The sequence below is a fragment of the Gorilla gorilla genome, chromosome 5, assembly GCF_029281585.2.
Source record: "Gorilla gorilla gorilla isolate KB3781 chromosome 5, NHGRI_mGorGor1-v2.1_pri, whole genome shotgun sequence".
Lineage (NCBI taxonomy): Eukaryota > Metazoa > Chordata > Mammalia > Primates > Hominidae > Gorilla > Gorilla gorilla.
The window spans coordinates 88,078,868-88,099,235 of NC_073229.2; the positions used below are offsets into that span (position 1 = coordinate 88,078,868).

Here is a 20,368-nt window from a genome sequence, read left to right on the forward strand (position 1 = left end):
AATTTTCAGTATTAAAGTGGATCCAATTTGGTTCTGTTTATTGCTACATGTCAATACTAATAAAATGTAATTGCTCATATTTCTTTTAAGATTCTTCCAACTTTAGTCAGTCACGAGACTGGAATTAAATATGGTACATTATAAGGTATTTGTATCAAGTTACAATAACTTCTTGAGATTAGATTGGAAGCTTTATTTATTTTCCATGCTCTAAAAATGTGCTACTCAGTATAGAACCACAAGCCATGTGGCTGTTGAGCACTTGAAATTTAGTTATTTCAAAGTTAAATATGCTATAAGCATAAAATACAGACATACATTGTTTTCTTGTGCCTTGCTGTAATGTGCTTCACAGATACTTCAATTTCTACAAATTGAAAGTTTGTGGCAATCCTGAGTCAAGCCGATCGATCAGCACCAGTTTTTCTAACACCACGTGCTCACTTTGTGTCTCTGTCCCCTTTTGGTAATTCTCACAATATTTCAAACTTTTTTATTGTTATATCTACATGGGGCTCTGTGATCATTGATCTTTGATGTTGCTATTGTAATTGCTTTGGAACACCACCAACTGCATCGATATAATACGGAAAACTTAGTAGATAAATGTCGTGTGGTTCTGACTGCTTCCAACTGACCGTTCTGCTTTCTCTCCCCCTCTTCTCATGTCTCCACAGTCCCTGAAACACAACAATATTGAAATTAGACCAATTAATAGCCCTACAATGGCCTCTAAGTGTTTCAGTGAAAGGAAAAGTCACACATCTCTCAATTTAAATGAGACAATGTATATTTGTAGAAAGAAGCTTAATGAGGAAATCATGTGGAAAGCTCAGATAGCCCAGAAGCCAGGCCTTGTGCTCCTAACAGTTAGCCAAGTTGTGAATGCAAAGGAACAATTCTTGAAGGCAATTAAGAGTGCTACTATAGTAAATACATGAAAGTTAAGAAACCTAAAGAGCCTTATTGTTGATATGAAGAAAATGTTAGTGGTCTGAATAGAAGACCAAACCAGCCACAACATTTCCTCAAGCCAAAACCTAATCCAGAGCAAGACTCTAGCTCTCTTCAATCTATAAAGGCTGAGAGAGGTGAGGAAGGTATAGAAGAAAAGTTTGAAGCTAGCAGAGATAGACTCATGAAATTTATGGAAAAAAGCTACTTCCATAACATAATAGTGCAATGTGAAGCAGGAATTCCTGATCTAGCTAAGATTATTGATGAAGGTTGTTATACCAAGCAACATATTTTCAATGTGAAAAAAAAACAGCCTAGTATCAGAAGATAGTGCCACCTAGAACTTTCACAGCTAGAGAGGAAAAGTCAGTGCTGACTTTAAACCTTCAAAGAACAGACTGCTTCTCTTGCTAGGGGTTAACGCAGCTGGTGAATTTTAGTTGAAGCCAATGCTTATCTTCCATTCCAAAAATCCTAGGTTCCTTAAAAAAGATGCTAAATTTACTCTGCCTGCCCTCTAGAAATGGATGAACAAAGTCTGAATGACCACACACCTGTTTACAGCATAGTTTAGTGAATATTTTAAGCCCACCATTGTGACCTGCTGCTCAGGAAAAAAAAAAATATTCCTTTCAAGATATTAACTGCTCAGTGACAATGCAACGGATCACCCAAGAGATCTGATGGAGTTATACAAGGAGATAAATATTGTTTTCATGACTGCTAACATGACATCCCTTTTGTAGCCCACCAATAAAAGAATATTTTTACTTTCAAGTCTTTTTATTTAAGAAATGCTTTTTGTAAGGCTATAGCTTCCATAGACAGTGATTCCTCTGATGGATCTAAGCAAAGTCAATTGAAAGCTTTCTGGAAAGAATTCACCATTCTAGATGCCATTAAGAATATTTGTGATTCATTAGAAGAGATCAAAATGTCAACAATAACAGGAATTTGGAGGTAGTAATTCCAACCTTCCTGGGTGACTTTGAGTGGTTTAAAACATCAGTAGAAGAAGCAACTGCAAATGTAGTGGAAATAGCAAGAACACTAGAATGAAAAGTGGAGCCTAAAGAGGTGAATGAATTGCGGCCATTTGGTGATACAACTTTAATGGATGAAGATTGTTTCTTACGAATGAGCAAAGAAAGTGTTTTCTTCAAATATAATCTACTCCTGGTGAGGATGCTGTGAACATTGTTGAAGTTACAACAAAAGATTTAGAATATTACATAAATCTGGTTGGTAAAACCAAGTGCAGGGTTTGCGAGGACCAACTTTAATTGTGAAAAAAGTTCTATTGTGGGCAAAATGCTCTCAAATGGCATTGCATTCTACAGATAAATATTTCATGAAATGAAAGCTTGTTGTCTTATTTTAAGAAATTATCACAGCTTCTCCAATCTTTAGCAACCACCACCCTGATCCATCAGTGACCATGAACATTGAGGAAAGAACTTCCATCAGCAAAAATATTAGGATTTGCTGAAAGCATGGATGATTGTTAGCATTTTCTGGCAATAGAGTATTTGCAAATTAAGGCATGTACGTTGTTTTCCTCAGATATGAAGTTATTGCACACTTAATAGATTATAATATAGTGTAAACATAACTTTCATATGCATTGGGAAGCCAAAACATTTGTGTGACTTGCTTCAGATTGATATTGACTTTATTGTAGTGATCTGGAAACCTACCTGCAATAGCTCCAGGATATGCCTGTACGCACTTTACCACTTTGGTTTTCAAAAACTTAGTATAAACAAAATTTAAAATATAGTGTTAATAATGTTTTATATTGATAATGTGTTATGATAATTTTATTTTGGATATATTGAGGTACATTAAATATTATTAAAATGAATATTACTTGCTTTATTTTTTAAAATGTGATGACTAGAAAATTTAAAATCGCATGTGAAATATTCTGTTTCTCTTGAATGGAGCTGTTCTAGAACATAATGAACAAAATTGTACAGATTACACAGGTTTTAAAGAATCAAAATTTAGGCTCAATGTGTTTTTGGAGGTTAATTCTCTGATTTTTTTTGATAAATTATATTTTGTTATTGGTATTTTCAACCACTATAAATTTATTTGTGTGAATTTTTGTACATGTTTAGATTGCAAGTTTACTAGAACAGAATTGTTAATCATTCTCTTGTATTTTCAGTCTTTTAAAACACATATAATCAAATTATAAAATTTCTATTTTAATATTCTTAATGAGGTGTAGATATGTTCTCTCACTTTTTAAATAAGAACTACTAAAGGACTGATTGCTTTATTTGTTTTTTAAAGCCTCATGTTTGGGTTTATACATCCGTAAGTTATACATTTATATTTTATTTACCTTCCAATAGCTCTGCTCCTGAAAAAAAAAGACTGCCTTATTTTTCAATTTTTCTTTTGAATATTAACTCTTCATATATCTGGTTTATTTTCTCTTTTTTCTCATTCTTCCAGAGAAATGACTAAATCTGCATGGTATTAGGGGTTGAGGTGCTTTCAGCCAGAGATTAGGCAAGCCCCTGATCAAAGCTTTAAGGCTTTGATGAAACATGAAAATAAAATTAGATGTAGAGAGGCTTCACTGTCCAACCACAATTGGAGGTTCGCTAATTGTGGCTTGAGACCATACTTTTAGTATTCATGACAGATTTTTTCTCTTTATTTCTTCTAAAAAAATGGGATACATGTGCAGAACGTGAAGGTTTGTTACACAGGTATACGTTTGTCATGATGGTTTGCTGCACCTATTGACCCATCCTCTACGTTCCCTCCCCTCACCTACCAACCCCCAACAGGTCCTGTTGTGTATTGTTCCCCTCTCTGTTTCCATGCGTTCTCAATGTTCAGCTCCCACTTATAAGTGAAAATATGTGGTGTTTGGTTTCCTGTTCCTGTGTTAGTTTGCTAAGGATGATGGCTTTCAGTTTCATCTATGTCCCTGCAAAGGACAAAGGACATGATCTCATTCCTTTTTATGGCTGCATAGTATTTCATGGTGTTTATGTACCACATTTTCTTTATCCAGCCTATCATTGATGGGCATTTGGTTTGGTTCCATGTCTTTGCTATTGTAAATAGTGCTGAAATAAACATATGTGTGCATGTGTCCTTATAGCAGAATAATAGGAATGCTTTTACAGTGTTATTGGGAATGTAAATTAGTTCAACCATTGTGGAAGACAGTATGGCGATTCCTCAAGGATCTAGAACCAGAAATACCATTTGACAGGTCTTCTCTGTATTACTTTTTGTTTACATCATTTTGATTGTGTTGCTCAAAATTACTTTTCTAACTGGAAATGTAGTTTTTCTACTAGGAATACTTGAATTTATTAAATAGGAACTTAGGCTGGTATGTACAACGTAGTCCCATGTAGCCTAACCTAAAATTGCACAACAGGATATGTAACATATGCATATTTTTCCAAAAATTATACCTCACAGTCTGTTTTGAATTCTACCACACCATTCTCATATCATAATTCAGTGCTCTGGGAGCCCTTTTTATTTCAGTCTCCTGCTTCTTCAAATTAAGAGATGTGAATGGATTTATTTTAGGGGCCATATCTATTTGCTCCCCATGTGCTTTTTGTTGTTGGTATTCTATGCATGATGTACATGTTTTTAGGTACTTTCTTAAATCCAGTATTGCATTTTGGGCTTCTGGCAGCCATTCGTCGAAGTTTCTGATGAATAATGTAGAGATGGAATGTTTCTAGACTATCCCCCTTGTGCCTCAGTCACCTTGCTTATAATAGGCATAACGACAATATCTACTTTATAAAAGTTGCTGCATTATTACATATAAAGGGCTTAAAGCACTGTGTGGTTTATTAAAGACATAGATGAAAAGCAATATAACAATCATTCTTATGCATTTATGTGTAATCTTTCCTTTCATACTACAAGAGCAGAGTTGAATAATCCAAGAGACCTGATGGCCCACAAAGCCCAAAATAATTACTATCTGCTTCTTTAGAGAAAAAAAATTGCAGATCCATACAATGGAGGAATATATTGGGTTTTAATCTCCTTGCAATAGGTTGTGTGCTCAATCCTGGTAATTTAAGTGGAAATGCTGAGTGGTGAGAGTCACACGTTAGAAACTTAGCAAAGTCAGTACTTTTAACTGCTAAACTTTCATATCCTGCATGGCCAAAGCTGAATTAATAACAAGATAATAACTTTACTTAAATGGTATTTGTTAAGGTATGTTTACAATGAATAACTTAAAATATTTTTTTGTTTATCTGAAATGCTAAACTAGCAACTTTTTACATAATTACTTTTACCATGGATGAATAACTGAGTATTTTCATTAAATGTTCTTTCTTATTTTGGAGCAATTCTTTGTCTTGGCAAACTCTTAAAAATGTAATCAAACATGGGTAAACAAGTTAGCTGTCTTTCTTCAATTTTCTTGTATTTACTTCTTCTGTCACTTTTCAAGTTCTTGAACAGAGCTCCTAGCAACCATTTCTTTCTCTCCCCATAGAAATGAAAGGCAAATTATCATCCTACTTGGTGATGTCTTTGTGTTGCCTATCCTAAGAGTATAATAGCTTCATTCTTACAGGAAAGTAGACTAAAACAAACTTGAGTGAATAAAATACTCAACTAACTGCAGTGCATTATTTTACACAGAATTGCTTCAGAAATTTTTGACACTTCATCAGAGGATTGACCAAAAGAATTTACTGAAATTGTAATAAAACATAATGGTCTAAAATAATCTTTTATTCATTGTGATTTTTTTATGGATATACGCACATTGTTAGGATAGCAGAGCTAGTTTGTTTTATAGAAGCCCCATTATGATTTCTACTAAAATAAAAATTACTTAGATAATTTTAATAGGATTGCTGCTTAAATATTTTACTTCAAATTATTTGGGTTATGTCTGTTGGGTTACACTGTTGGTGGGACTGTAAACTAGTTCAACCATTGTGGAAGTCAGTGTGGCGATTCCTCAGGGATCTAGAACTAGAAATACCATTTGACCCAGCCATCCCGTTACTGGGTATATACCCAAAGGACTATAAATCATGCTGCTATAAAGACACATGCACATGTATGTTTATTGCGGCATTATTCACAATAGCAAAGACTTGGAACCAACCCAAATGTCCAACAATGATAGACTGGATTAAGAAAATGTGGCACATATACACCATGGAATACTATGCAGCCATAAAAAATGATGAGTTCATGTCCTTTGTAGGGACATGGATGAAATTGGAAACCATCATTCTCAGTAAACTATCGCAAGAACAAAAAACCAAACACCGCATATTCTCACTCATAGGTGGGAATTGAACAATGAGATCACATGGACACAGGAAGGGGAATATCACACTCTGGGGACTGTTGTGGGGTGGGGGGAGGGGGGAGGGATAGCATTGGGAGATATACCTAATGCCAGATGACGAGTTAGTGGGTGCAGCGCACCAGAATGGCACATGTATACATATGTAACTAACCTGCACATTGTGCACATGTACCCTAAAACTTAAAGTATAATAAAAAAAAAAAAAAGAATTTTATCAAATCTTTATGGATGTAAGCACTATGGAAATGCCAAGAATTACATACTTATAAAGTAGTATCATTCAAACAATGTTTTACTATAATTTCAAGTAATATTTATGTCTAATTAAGTACCACTAAATATCTAATCAAATATCGTCAATATTTGATTATTTAAAAGGAAAACATTATGTTAATGTATCATAACATGGAGAAATACATATTTACTCTTTGTATGATCAAAATAAATGCTTATATATTAATAAATATCCACAAATTAAAGTTTGAGTTGTTTTCAAATAATAATGTCAATGGTGTGGTCACTGAACATTTTATACTGCCTTTATGACTGTCTGTTTTAGAAACTGACACAATCCAAAATCCAAATGAATTAATATTATATAATCTAAGCAGTGTTTTCTGGCTAGTAAGTTGTCACTAAGTAACTTAATATTTTGTAGATAAGTATTTCTTGATGCTCCTCTTCACATAGTAATAAATGAGTTGGATATAAGAAATTTTTCAATAAATATGTTGTTTACTAAAAACTCTTGCACTATATAGTGATTTGGATGAAAATGGTTATAAACTTGAAGTACAAATACCTTAATTTTCAAAGTCCACATATATCATTTTTAGCTAGGAGTCAGATATCTCCCTTTTCAGTTTTTTCTAACGTATCAATTGTCCAAAGCCTTACTCAAGGTAAGAGGAGTGAAAGAATAAAATTTGTTTTCAAAATCTAGAAGTTCACAGAGATGGCAAGGCCTGTCAGCCTACTACTGCAGTTACGTTTTAATGTCATTATGGTGTGCCTAATGACAGCGCATTGAACAGATTGACAATTATTTGTTAACTGTGAAGTGAAACACCTGCTGATCCAAGTTCTATACAAGCTGCAGTGGGTACCCCAGGCTTGGGCCTTAATAATAGTAGTTTGTTAACTCTATTTGCATAATCTTAGTAGGGTGGGGACTAAGGGGAGGCAAGTGACTTGCCTAGGAAATCAAGTTTAAAGAGGCACTTGCTTTCACATCCCTTCAAGTGCCAAACCTCACTGTACAACTCTGCTGTTGATAGTGTATCGACAAATAGGCATGGCAAGAAAATTAGTCTTAATAAATCTAAAGGAATACAAATCATATCATATATGTTCCTCAACCCTCACAAAACTAATTAGAAATTAACAACAGAATTGTTTCTAGAAATCTTCACATATCTGGAAATTATTATAAACAACATATTTCTGAAATAACCTGAGAGTAAATAAGAAAAAAATAACATGGAACCATATGAAAAATTATGAAATGTAGCTAAGACAGTGCTTAGCTAAGACAGTGCTTATACTGTGCTTAAGTACTTATAACAGTGCTTGTAGTTCCAAGTTTCTACACCAGAAAAAGAACTCTCAAATCAATATTTTAAGCTTCAGCCTTAAATAAATGGAAAAAAAACACATTAAATGCAAAGCATACAAACAAAAGAGGACAGTAAGATTTGCACAGAAATCATTAAAACTTCTTAGAGAAAATCAATGAAACAAAAAAATTGATTTTTGAGGAAAACAAAATGGACAAATCTTTAGTCGGAATGAACAAGGAAAAAATACAAGGAAAGACACAAGTAAATAAAATAAGCATTGGAAGTGAGGACTCATTAATGACCACTCAAAATTTAAAAGATTATAAGGAGGTATTATGAACAACATTAGGCCAACAAATGTGACGACTTAGAGGAAATGAATAAATTCTTAAATATATGTAAATTACTAACAGTGACTCAAGAAGAAATGGAAAATTCATATAGACCTGCCAGATATTTAAGAGATTAGTACCAATCCTCGATAACTGGCACTAATCTCTTAAAAGAAGAGAAAAGGAAAAAAGAGAAGAGAAAGGAACACTTTTGAAGTCATGCTATCAGGCCAGTATTACCCTCATACCAAAACCAAAGACAAAGCTGCCACAAGAAAACTAAAGACCAATATCACTTATGAATAAAGATAGAAAATCTCCACCAAAATATAAGCAAATTGAATCCAATCACATATAAACATATTTTTTTCTATCCTCATAAAGTACGATTTTTCCCCAAGATTCAAGATAAGTTTGATATCTGAAAGTCAATAATGTAATATACCATATTAATATAATAAAGGACAAAGCCTACATAATCATCTCAATAGTTGCAGGAAAAACATATCACAAAATCTAACACCTATTCATTATAAAAACTCTCAACAAATTAGAAATAGAAACACAATCCCTCAGCCTGATAAAAAGCATCTATGACAAATGTCCAGGGAACATCACACTAAAGGTGTCAGGCTGACAGCTTTTCTTGGAAGAATTGGGAACAAGACTATGATATCTACTTTCACCATTTCTATTTAACACTGGAACATAGGACGTTCCAGGCTATTTGTTAGACATACACACACACACACACACACACACGGACATATTAGTTGAAAGGAAAGCAGTAAAACTGTGTTTATTCACAAATGACATGATCTAATATGTGGAAAATCCTAAGGAATCCCCCCAAAGGACTACTAGCACTAGTAAATGGGTTTATACAGTTTTCAGACTACAAGCTAATATACACAAGTAATTTGCCTTTCTGTATATTAAAAACAATACTTCAAGGCCGGGCATAGTGGCTCACGCCTGTAATCCCAGCACTTTGGGAGGCCGAGGCGGGCAGATCATGAGGTCAGGAGTTCGAGACCAGCCTGGCCAACATAATGAAACCCCATCTCTACTAAAAATACAAAAATTATCTGGGCATGCTGATGCATGCCCGTAGTCCCAGCTACTTGGGAGGCTGAGGCAGGAGAATCACTTGAATGCAGGAGGCAGAGGTTGTGATGAGCTGAGATCATGCCACTGCACTCCAGCCTGGGCAACACAGCGAGACTATGACCGAAAAAAATAAATGAATACAAATAAAATTCAAAAATAAAATTAAGAAAGCAATTCTAGTTACATGACCTTCAAAATGCTTAGATATGAATTTAACAAATAAATGCAAGACTTTAACATAAAGCTATGCAACAATGCTGAGAGAAATGCAAGAATAGCCAAAGAAATGGAGATACATTGCATATTCATCGATTAGAATTCAATCTTGTTGGGATGGAAATTTTTCCCAATTTTATCTATTGATTTAATAAAATTCCTATAATATTCCAGCAGGCTTCTGTGTGGAAATTGACAAGCTCATAGAAAAATTTATAGGAAACTATAAAAAGAATCCATAGCATAGCCAAAATTATTTTTGGAAAAAAAGAAGGAAAGGTTGAATGACTACCCAATTTCAAAACCTACTATATAGCTATATGCATTATGTATTTATCTGGTCAATGGGTTATTGCACATAAAAAGGCATATAAATCAGGAAAAAAATAGATATGCCAGAAATCAACTTTCTTGCATATCTATGTGCAACTTTATTGCACATAAAAAGGCATATAATAGGTCAGTTTTAACAATTTTTAAACAAACAACCAAAGAAATGAGGGAAGGACAGTCTTAAAAGAAAAAAGTGTCATAACAATTGTATGTGTATACGTGAAACATATAAGCTAAATCATTATCCCGCACCATATAAAAAATAAACTCAAATGGATTAGGAATCTAAACATAGGAGCTAAAATTATAAAATATATTAAAATGTCTTCATGACCTTGGGTTAGGCAAAATATTATTAGGCACCAATTATATGATACCAAAATATATGATATAAAAATGACAAAATGGACTTAATTAAAGGAAAAGTAGAAAAATTGGATTTCATGAAATAAAAACTTTTGCTATCCAAATGTCAACAAGTGAGAAAATGGAAAGCCAAATCACGTATATCATAAAGGACTTTTATTCAATATATACATAGAACTCACTCAAAAAATGCTCTCAATCATAAGAAAGCTGATAACACAATTTAAAAATAGTTAATAGATTTAAAAAGACATTTCATTTTTGAAGATATACAAATGATTAATACACATACCAGAAGATGCTAAAAATAATTAGTCATTAGTGAATGAAAATTGAAGCCTCAGTGAGATACCATTGTACATTTACTAGAATGACCATAATAAAGAAAACGGCAATATCAAATGTTGGCAAGAAATGTGGAGAAACATAAATCTGACACATCACTGGTGGGAATGTTAAAATAGCACAGCTACTTTGGAAAACAGTTTAGCAGTTTCCTAAAATATTAAACATGAATTTTCCATAAAATCCAGCAATTCCGCTCCTGGGATTCTTTTCAAGAAATATAAAAAAAGTATATTCCCTCGAATAATTGTATATGAATTCATGATTCATGAGAACCAAAAACTGAAAACAGATGTCCACTGAAGGATGAATGGATTAACAAAATGTATATATTGTGAATTACTCTTTAGCAATATAAAGTACCAACTACTGATACATGATACAACATGAAAATTCTTTAAAAAAAATTGCTATGCAAAAGAAGCCAGTCGCAAAAGACCACATACTCCATCATACCTTTCTAATGAAATGCCTGGAACTGGGCTTGGGTACAAAGATTGACTACAAAAGAGCTCTTCTTTGGGTAATGGAATTGTGCTAAAACTGTATTGTGATGATGCTTGAGTAGCTCTATACATTTGCAAAAGTTACTGTAGAATTGCAGTGAATGAATTTTATAATATATAACTTACACTGCAATACATTTGTTAAATAAAAATATTTCATAAACTCTAGAGAAATTTTCTAGAATGTTTTGCTACATATCTATGCTCATTTCTTCTTTCCTTCCTTCCTTTTCTTTCTTTTTTTCTTTCTTGTGTGTGATTTTTTTAAGGTCCGTTCTGTGAGGTGTCAGCAAAACCTTGTGTTTCTCTGCTTTTTTGGAAAAGAGGAATTTGCCCAAATAGCAATTCTGCTTATACTTATGAATGCCCAAAAGGATCTTCCAGCCAAAATGGTGAAACTGATGTCAGTGAGTTTTCATTAGTACCATGTCAGAATGGTACTGACTGCATCAAAATATCAAATGTAAGTCTCAATCTAACATATAAGTGAGTGGTTTTAAATTTTTTTTACTATTACCAAGCAATTTGGAAAGAATAAATAATTAGAATCCTTATTAAGGTAGTTTAATTGTTAAACTCAGACGAACAAGAACGGTCTACTTATTTTAATTTTTCCCATTTATATAGGAAAAAACTTTGCTCTTCCATCAGTATTTTCCCTTTTAAAAGAATATAAATTTGCACACTCTTCATTTTTACTTATTGCTTTTTTTATCTTTTAGTTATTCAATATTGTTATACTTTAACTTTTCAATTTAACATTTAAATAAATAAGAGTAGGAAATATTTCATTAGCTCTTCTCACAAATTACTGTCTTTTCATTTTAGATTCATATTTGTCATTTATTCTTTAAGGAACCTTAAGAGATTATTTTTCCAACCTCCTAAACTTTTTGTTACTAACACTCTGAAAAGGAATTTTTTTTTCCCCTGGAGAATTGTCCATTTTATCAAAAAAATTGCTGAACTTTTGCTGAGAAGAATTAGTTACATTATATAGAACATAACACACAGATAAAAGTTTATAGAAGAACATTTTTTACTCCACCTGAAATTTCTTCTACAATATGCAAAGATTTGTTACCAATGTACCATATACTAGAACCAAATGTTTGGAGATACAAGGGCAAAGAGCAATAATACATGCTTCTTCTAAAAATCAGGGAAACTATTATTGTAGTAAGCAGACTATGTATGCCCCTCATCCTCCACCAAAAAATAAAATAAAAATAAAATAAATAAATATGTCCATGCACTAATCCTGGGAATATGTGCATGTGTTATGTTACCCAGCAAGAGGAAATTAAGATTGCAGATGGAATAAAGGCTGCTAATCAGCTGATGTTATCTTGGATTATTTGGGTGGATCCAGTGTAATCACAAGGGTCCTTCAAAGTGGAAGAGAGAGATGGAAGAATCAGAGTCAAAGGGGGATTTGATGATGTAATGAGGCTGGTTTTAAAGATGGAGGAAGGGACCATAAATGAAAAAATGAATGCATCCTCTAGAATAAGCTAGAAAAGTCAGGGGAACATTTTCCTGTAGAGCGTACAGAAGGGACACAGCAGACATCTTGGTTTTAGCCTTCTGAAACTTTTCAGACTTATGACCTCTGGAACTCTAAGATAATGATTTTTTGTTGTTGTTGTTGCTTCAAGCTACTAAGTTTGTAAGAATTTGCTATTTAAATAAAAAGTTGTTATATAAATAGAAAACTAATACAATAATCTATCAAGAACTATTAATAGTATCGTTTAAAATGTTTTGCTTTTAAAGTTGGCAATAATGAACAATTGAACACATTCTATAACTTTACTAGTTAAAAGAATCTTAATATAAGAAGCGACTTTTAATGGATGTATGCTTAACTATTAATTCATAGAAGTACTTTAATTCTATTTTGCTTCTCTATTATTCATTATTTATATTCTCTATTTAATATTCTCATTATTTAATGTTCTCTATTATTCATTAGAAGAATTATTTTGTAGATAAATTACTTGGAAGATTGTACATGTTATCATTTGTACTGCTACCATGTATGAGGTTGGGCAAGCTATATACCTCTTTCAACGTTGGTTTTGGGTTAAATTAAATAAATTTTAATTGGATTCCATGAGAATAAAACAAAATCATCAATTTTAAGTATACGGGATTTTTACCTTGGAATCTTAATAAATCTTGTTCAGATAAATATGACAATGAAAATGATGGTAATGATGATGATGATAATGACAATAAAGAAAAAAGAGAGGAAAAAATAAGGAGGACAGCAAGAGGAAGAAGTATGATGACTAGGTTGTATTTTGAATGCAGGTGAAATTAACTTTTGCCCAGCAAATTTAATTTCATTTTATTTTTACCTGCCCATGGATGCATGGACTTGTTTCAGGTGCCAATGGTTTATTTTCTATGCATAGTCACCCCAAAACTTGGTGGCTTAAAATAATTATTTTATTATTATCTCTTATGGTACTGTGAGCTGACTTGTCTCAGCTAGGGTATTGTGTAGAGTCCCTCTGAGGTTGCCATCAGAAAGTGTCTAGACTTGGACTTCATCTTGAAGGTTTTCTTATTCATATGTCTGGTAGTAAATGTTGGCTGTTAGCTTGGCCCAGAACTGGGCCTATTAGCCACAATCCTAAACATGATTTCTCCATGTGGCCTGCGCTTCCTGAGAGCATGGTGGCTGGGTTCAAAGAGCAAGCATTCTAAGATAATTAGATAGAATCTATATGGCCTTTAAAGCATCATTGTATCCATGATCACAATCTTGCTTACATTCAAGAGGAAGGCAATATAGTTGCTAACTCTTAATAGAGGAGCTTTGATTTCACATAGCAGGAAGAGTGTGTGAGATGGGAGATGGTGTTGTGACATTTTGGAAAATAGAATCTGCCACATTGCTGACAGATAATTTCTACTCCAAGTTCATGAAAATAATTTTAACCCTTCTCCAGGTAAGAACCCATTCATTACCTTTGAAATATCCAAAATACTTTGTAAAAATATTTTTTTAATCTTTCCTAGGATGTTATGTGCATCTGTTCACCAATATTTACAGATTTGCCTTGTAAGAGCATTCAAACATCATGTGAGTCATTTCCTTTGAGGAATAACGCTACATGTAAGAAATGTGAGAAAGATTATCCTTGCAGGTATAACTAATTTTCTGTTTATTTTTAATACAAAATACATGGTTTTTAAATCACGTGAACAAAAATATAATGATGTTCTGGTTTTAATCCTAACTTTTACTTAATGGTATATAATATTCTATTTGAAGTTAAAGTAAATTTTTTTGCATGTTTTGGGTTAATTGTTGTGGTATTAATTTAAAATAAATATTTGAGAAATTCTCAAGCATAATTTAGGTATACGGTTATTAAAAAAATATTTTGTTTCATAATGGAGGTTTTAATATAATCAAATAATAATTGAAGGTCTAGAAGGAAAAGAGAGATATATGTCTCCATAGTGTTATTTCTGTTATACATATATAACATTGAAATATTTTAAAATAATAGAATATTTCTTCCTGTATTTCACAAACCTCAGCAGATAGATATTAGTTAGGGTCTTTAGGCAGACTTTTAGGAATTCATTCTTTCTTTAAGTACTAATTTGCCACAGATTACTCATTTATAAATGGCAGAAGTGACCCAAATATCTGGGCGTATAATTTAGTCAATTTTAAATAGCTTTATAGACATTTTCTCACATCATTAAGAAATACAATTTATACTCTTCACACTTGCCTGACTTTTATCTGACTGCTTAAAGTAAATTCTGTTGGGCATTATTGAAAAGCAGTAAGTAGCCTCAAAATTTTAGAATATTCATAAAGGCAGAAAATTAACATGTGGGGTACAGAATAGCCTTGGAACACACTGAAAAGAAACTTAGAATATGCATCCACTTCACACTGTACGATACTTTAATCTATTTCAAAGGAATCCAAATTTAAAGATTTTTTTTAAATTAACCTTTTGAAATGTGACTTTTTCAAAAGAAGTGACAATAAACCTTATCATTATATCAAGATATTGAAAACTCTAACCCATTCGGTCAAATTTTTCCATGCCTTCAATCGTATATTAATTCATCAATAAACCTGAATGTTATCCCTTTAAAAATATTTACTTTTAATTTACAATTCTATTTCTATGCCTCAATGTGCTAGTAGATTAGTGAATGTACTTAGGAAAGTGATCAACTTAAAAAAAAAAAACCAAATACATCTCCTCCCCAAACATAAAACTGACTGATTAAAAAAAATTGCTAACTCTGACTCAGGTGAAATAATGGAGATATAATAAATATTAATTAAGTATGAAGTTGAAAAAAATGACAGGAAATTAATCTTGAAATCTATTTTTCTCTTCTCATATGAGTCAAAGAGTATCAGTGAATATAATAATAAAAATAAAAACGACTTGACTTCAATGCTTTTATGTTAAGTATTTATCTGTGTGTTACTAACTTATGAGGTATGTTTTCCTAGGTCAGTGACTCTAACACTTTGAAATTAGAACTTCTTGAAGAGCTAAAGTACAAATGGTTGTTCCTTGTCTCTAGTGTTTATAATTTAATAGATCTGGGATGAGGATTGCAAATGTACATTTCCAGTCAAGTGGTAAGTGATGCTGATGGTCCTGATGTGGAGACACCATACTTTGAGAACTATTAGTCAAGATGAGCTTGGCCTTAAACAGCTTCAATGAGGGAAATTGTCTTATCCCTTCCAACTAGTTTAACTACTCTTTTCTACTGAAGTTTTACTCTTCTGAATTTGGGAGAAAAAAAAATGTGTTAAGGTGAAAAGGAGTCAAATGTGGAAAGGAGAAGAATAGAGTGATTATAATGATATTAGTTTCCCTACCTGAACATATGCTATAGATCTAAATTTATATGGGTAGATGAGAGAGAAACTGAAACAAAATTACCTCCCTGAGAAAGACAGTGAAACATTGGTTATGGAAATTTTTATTTGGTACCTAGTAACTTAAAGCAATACAGTTAGAAAGAAATTAATTTTCTCCAGTAGTTAAAAATCAGAAAATTCCTTACCACCTAGAAGACTGAAAGCTTTAGATGTCTATGGGAAGTTAGCATAAAAATGTTATTATTATGAGCAGAAAGAGTTGTAAAGTATCAAAAGGGGCAATGCTGGGAGCAGGTAGCACACAAGTAGAGTCTGATAGGAAAGGAAAAGGAATAATTGATGTCTTGGAGGTATCAGACAGATAGAATACAACTTTGGTGACTCTCTTAAATTATAGAAGAATGGTTTGATTGTTTATGTGAATACTTTGGAAAATGATTTGAAAATAAAATGGAGTTTGTGAAATACAGCAACTGCAAAAAAAGAAACAGATATTTTAAAAAGGATACTTGACCATTATTTGGGTGGTGGTTTAGCCATCCAAATACTAGGAATTCCTAGAGAATTCCTCTCACTCTTCTCCAGCATTACTGCTTTCCGTCTACAAAAGTGAAATAACTTTTTTACCCCCTACTTGCTTGTTTGGCCCTAGAAGGTAAATTTTTTCAAGGTATATTTGGCACTTTTGCATGTTGATACTTGAACCATTTGGAAGAAAGTCTGCACTTAAGATTAACAGTGAAACTCCTACTAGAGGTTTTAAAGGGAAATGAAAGTCACACTCTACAGTAACACTAAGAAACTGTATTGCAGCATGTAATTGTGCAACTGGAGGTCATTTTGCAACCATGAAGTCCAGCAAGGAGACAAAGCCAAAACAGATATAGAGCTGAAAGGATTAAAAGGAGAGCCAGAACAATGATCAAATTCTTTATGAAGAAAGAACTACCTATAGACAGTTTAACAATATGAGCCAATAATTCCCAGCATTGGTTTAGTCTGTTTGAGTTAGGATTATGTTATTTACAACTGAAAACTTTCCATGTAAATATACTGAAATTCTTTACAAACCACTGAGTTAGATTGCTCACATATTTTAAATGGTTAATCTTCAGCCATACAAGTAGTTTTATTGCTCACTCAATTATTAGTTATCTACTAAAAGAAAATCAAATATTTCTGTAATATTGCTAAGTACTCTATGAAAATGATTTTGAATTACTATGAAATTCTACTCTACTGTAAGATATTCAAGAAGAATGTGTTTTATTCATGACTGTATTTGTAAATTATTTTACTATGCTATGTATAGAATATTTTCTAACTAATTTATTTGATTCATTATATAATTTGTTTATAATAATTATTTTGGATCTTACTGATTGAAATGGAAGGTCTTGACTTGGGCGGTGATATGAAAAGACTAATTTGTTTAATTTAAAGAATATTTATATATTTTTCAGAAACTTTCCTACTCTAAGTAAAACTCTTCTGCAACCATAAAAAAGGCCAAAAAAAATTAAAAAGAAAAAAAGCTCTTTTCGTTAGAAACTTACATTCCAGTAGGCAGATACTGCTTTAAATGATCACTCTGACTCAATTTTATTAAATAGAGCGTTGGTGTATGTTCCCAAGGGAAGGGAGGCCAGCTAGAAAGCTACTATGAGTATGTAGCCCAGAGTTGGTGGTGACTGACACTGCCATCAAGATGACTCGCGATGATGGTAATTAAGGATCAGATCTGGAATATATTTCTAAGAATAGTTCAATCTTTTGCTGAAGGATTAGATGTGAGGTAACAGAAATAAGTCAAGGGTAACTCTAAGGTTGTTTGCTCAATTGAAAGGTTGGGAAATAAACCTTAACTGTTTTCTAATACCATTTCCAAAATGGAAAAATCTGTAGAAAGAAGGGCCTGGTTGGCAGGAGTGGAAAACAAGATGTCAGTTTTGAACATGTTAGACAAGACACCTAATAGAGCCAAGTAGAGATATTGAAGTAGATATCAAGTATGTTTCCATTTTAGAGAAGCTATCAGGGCTAAATATATAAATTTGGAAGCCAGTGCCAGAGACATGACATTTAAAACCAGGAAACTTGCTGTGCAGAAACCTTTTAGTTTAATTATATTCAATTTTTGTCTATTTTTGTTTTGTTGCATTTCCTTTTGAGAACTTAGTCATTAATTCTTTGCCTAGGCCAATGTCTGGAAGAGTCTCTCCTAGTTTTTTTTTCTAGGATTTTTAAAATGACAGGTCTTATGTTTAAGTTTCTAATCTAACTTGAGTTAATTTTTGAATATGGTAAAAGATAGGGGTCTAGTTTTATTCTTCTGCATATAATTCTTTATTTTTCCCAGCACTATTTATTGAATAGGATGTTCTTTCCCCAATGTATATTTTTGTTGACTTTTTCAAAGATCAATTTGTTGTAGGTATGTGGTTCTCTATTCTGTTTCATTAATCTATATGTCTATTTTCATATATCAATACCATGCTGTTTTGGTTACTATAACCTTTTAGTATAATTTTAAGTCAACAGAGTAAACAGACAAACTATAGAATAGGAGAAACATTTTCAAGGAAAACATACATCAAAAGGCTAGTATTCAGAATCTACAAGAAACTCAAACACCTCTGCAAGGAAAAAATCAAATAACCCCACTAAAAAGTCAGCAAAAGGCATGAACAAATATTTTTTAAAAGAAGATATAAAAGCAGTCAACAAACATATAAAAAATGCTCAACATCTTTAATCATCAGATAAATACAAATTAAAACCACAGTGAGATGCCATTTTACACCAATCAGAATGGTTATTACTAAAAAGTCAAGAAACAACAGATGTTGGCAAGGATGCAGAGAGAAGGGTATGCTTACACACTGTTGATAGAAAAATAAATTAGTACATCTCTATGGAAAACAGTATGAAGATTTCTCAAAGAGCTAAAAATAGAACTACCATTTTATCCAGCAATACTACTACTGGATATCTAGCCAAAAGAAAAGGGATCATTATATCAAAATAGCACCTGCACTCATATGTTTATCACAGTACAATTCACAATAGCAAAGTCATGGAATCAGCCTAAGTGTCCATCAATGGATGACTGGATTAAAAACATGATACACACACACACACACACACACACACACACACACACACCATGAAATACAACTTAGCCACCCAAAATAATAAAATCATGTCTTTGCAGTAGCATGGATGGAACTGGAGACCATTATCATAAGTGAAATGACTCGGAACCAGAAAGTAAAAAACCTAATCTTTTCGCTTATAAGTGGGAACTAGACAATGGGTACACATTGACATACAGGGCAAAATAATAGATATTGGAGACTCTAAAAGGTGGGATGGTGGGAGAGGGTGTAAGAATGAAATATGAACTATTGGGTAAAATGTTCACTATTCGGGTTATGGGTACACTAAAAGCCCAGACTTCACCGCTATGTAATATACCCATGTTAAAATAACAAAAAACAAGCAAACAAACAAAAAACTGCACTTGTAGTCTCTAAATGTAAAATAAATAAATAAATAAAAGAGGTTAGCTTAGAAAAAAATAAAAAATACAACAGGAAACTCAATGAAATTACCTCACATTGAACCCAGATAGGAACAAGAGAAGGTTTTCGACTGAGACTTGGTACACTCATATTTGAAGGAGTTAATGGATTAGAACATGAGATTTAAAAGGACTCCGTGAGTTAAGATGATAAAAATACAGACAATTATTAGAGAAGCTAATAAACTGGCAACTAAGGAAACTTCAAAATAGTTTAGATAGTAGTAGAAATGGGTTGGGATATAGGGCACAAGCAGAAGAGTTAGCTTAGATAGGATGGCAGATGTTAAATGAATTGTAATAGAAGGAAAAATAGAATAGGTTGCTTTGAATGTGTGGTTGTTGAATCATTTGGAAAGTGTCTTCTGATGGCTGTGTTACTCAAGTGAAATAAGCAGCAATGTCTAATGAAATAGTAATCCAAGTGAGTATGAGGAAAATAGAGTATTACTGATACGCTACAGCATCTCCTTGAAGTTAGTGAACATGAATTTAAAGTAAGTTCAGCCTGCAATAATATGTGTCAATCTCAAACCAAGTGTAATTTACTCATATGCCCATCAGAAATAGCTAGGGTGTTGAATTAAAGTAGGGTTGAGCTTTATCAGGCTATGACAATGGAGGGGAAAGAGTGATTTAAGGGTGTATGCAATTAGTGATTATAGAAGTAAAAGGTGTAATCTAATTCACACAAGGAGGCAATAGAGAATATGATGGGGATGACAGACACTGAAGGTTGGTAGGGTCAATGGATTGTGGGATGGAATAAACGTTGGGGGAGAAAAGGACTACAAGGAGTAAATTAGAAAGAGAAATGAGGCCGTGCATAAAATAT

At 32.7% G+C, this 20,368-nt stretch overlaps 1 protein-coding gene across 1 annotated transcript in view; it reads left to right on the forward strand.

Annotated features, from left to right (window-relative positions):
• LOC115933063 (protein eyes shut homolog) overlaps positions 1 to 20,368 on the forward strand; it is a 300,672-nt gene that overhangs the window by 217,632 nt on the left and 62,672 nt on the right. The window contains exons 5-6 of the mRNA XM_055389787.2: positions 11,335 to 11,528; positions 14,096 to 14,223. Coding sequence (XP_055245762.1) covers positions 11,335 to 11,528; positions 14,096 to 14,223 — 322 coding nt within the window. The remainder of the gene's footprint in view (positions 1 to 11,334; positions 11,529 to 14,095; positions 14,224 to 20,368) is intronic.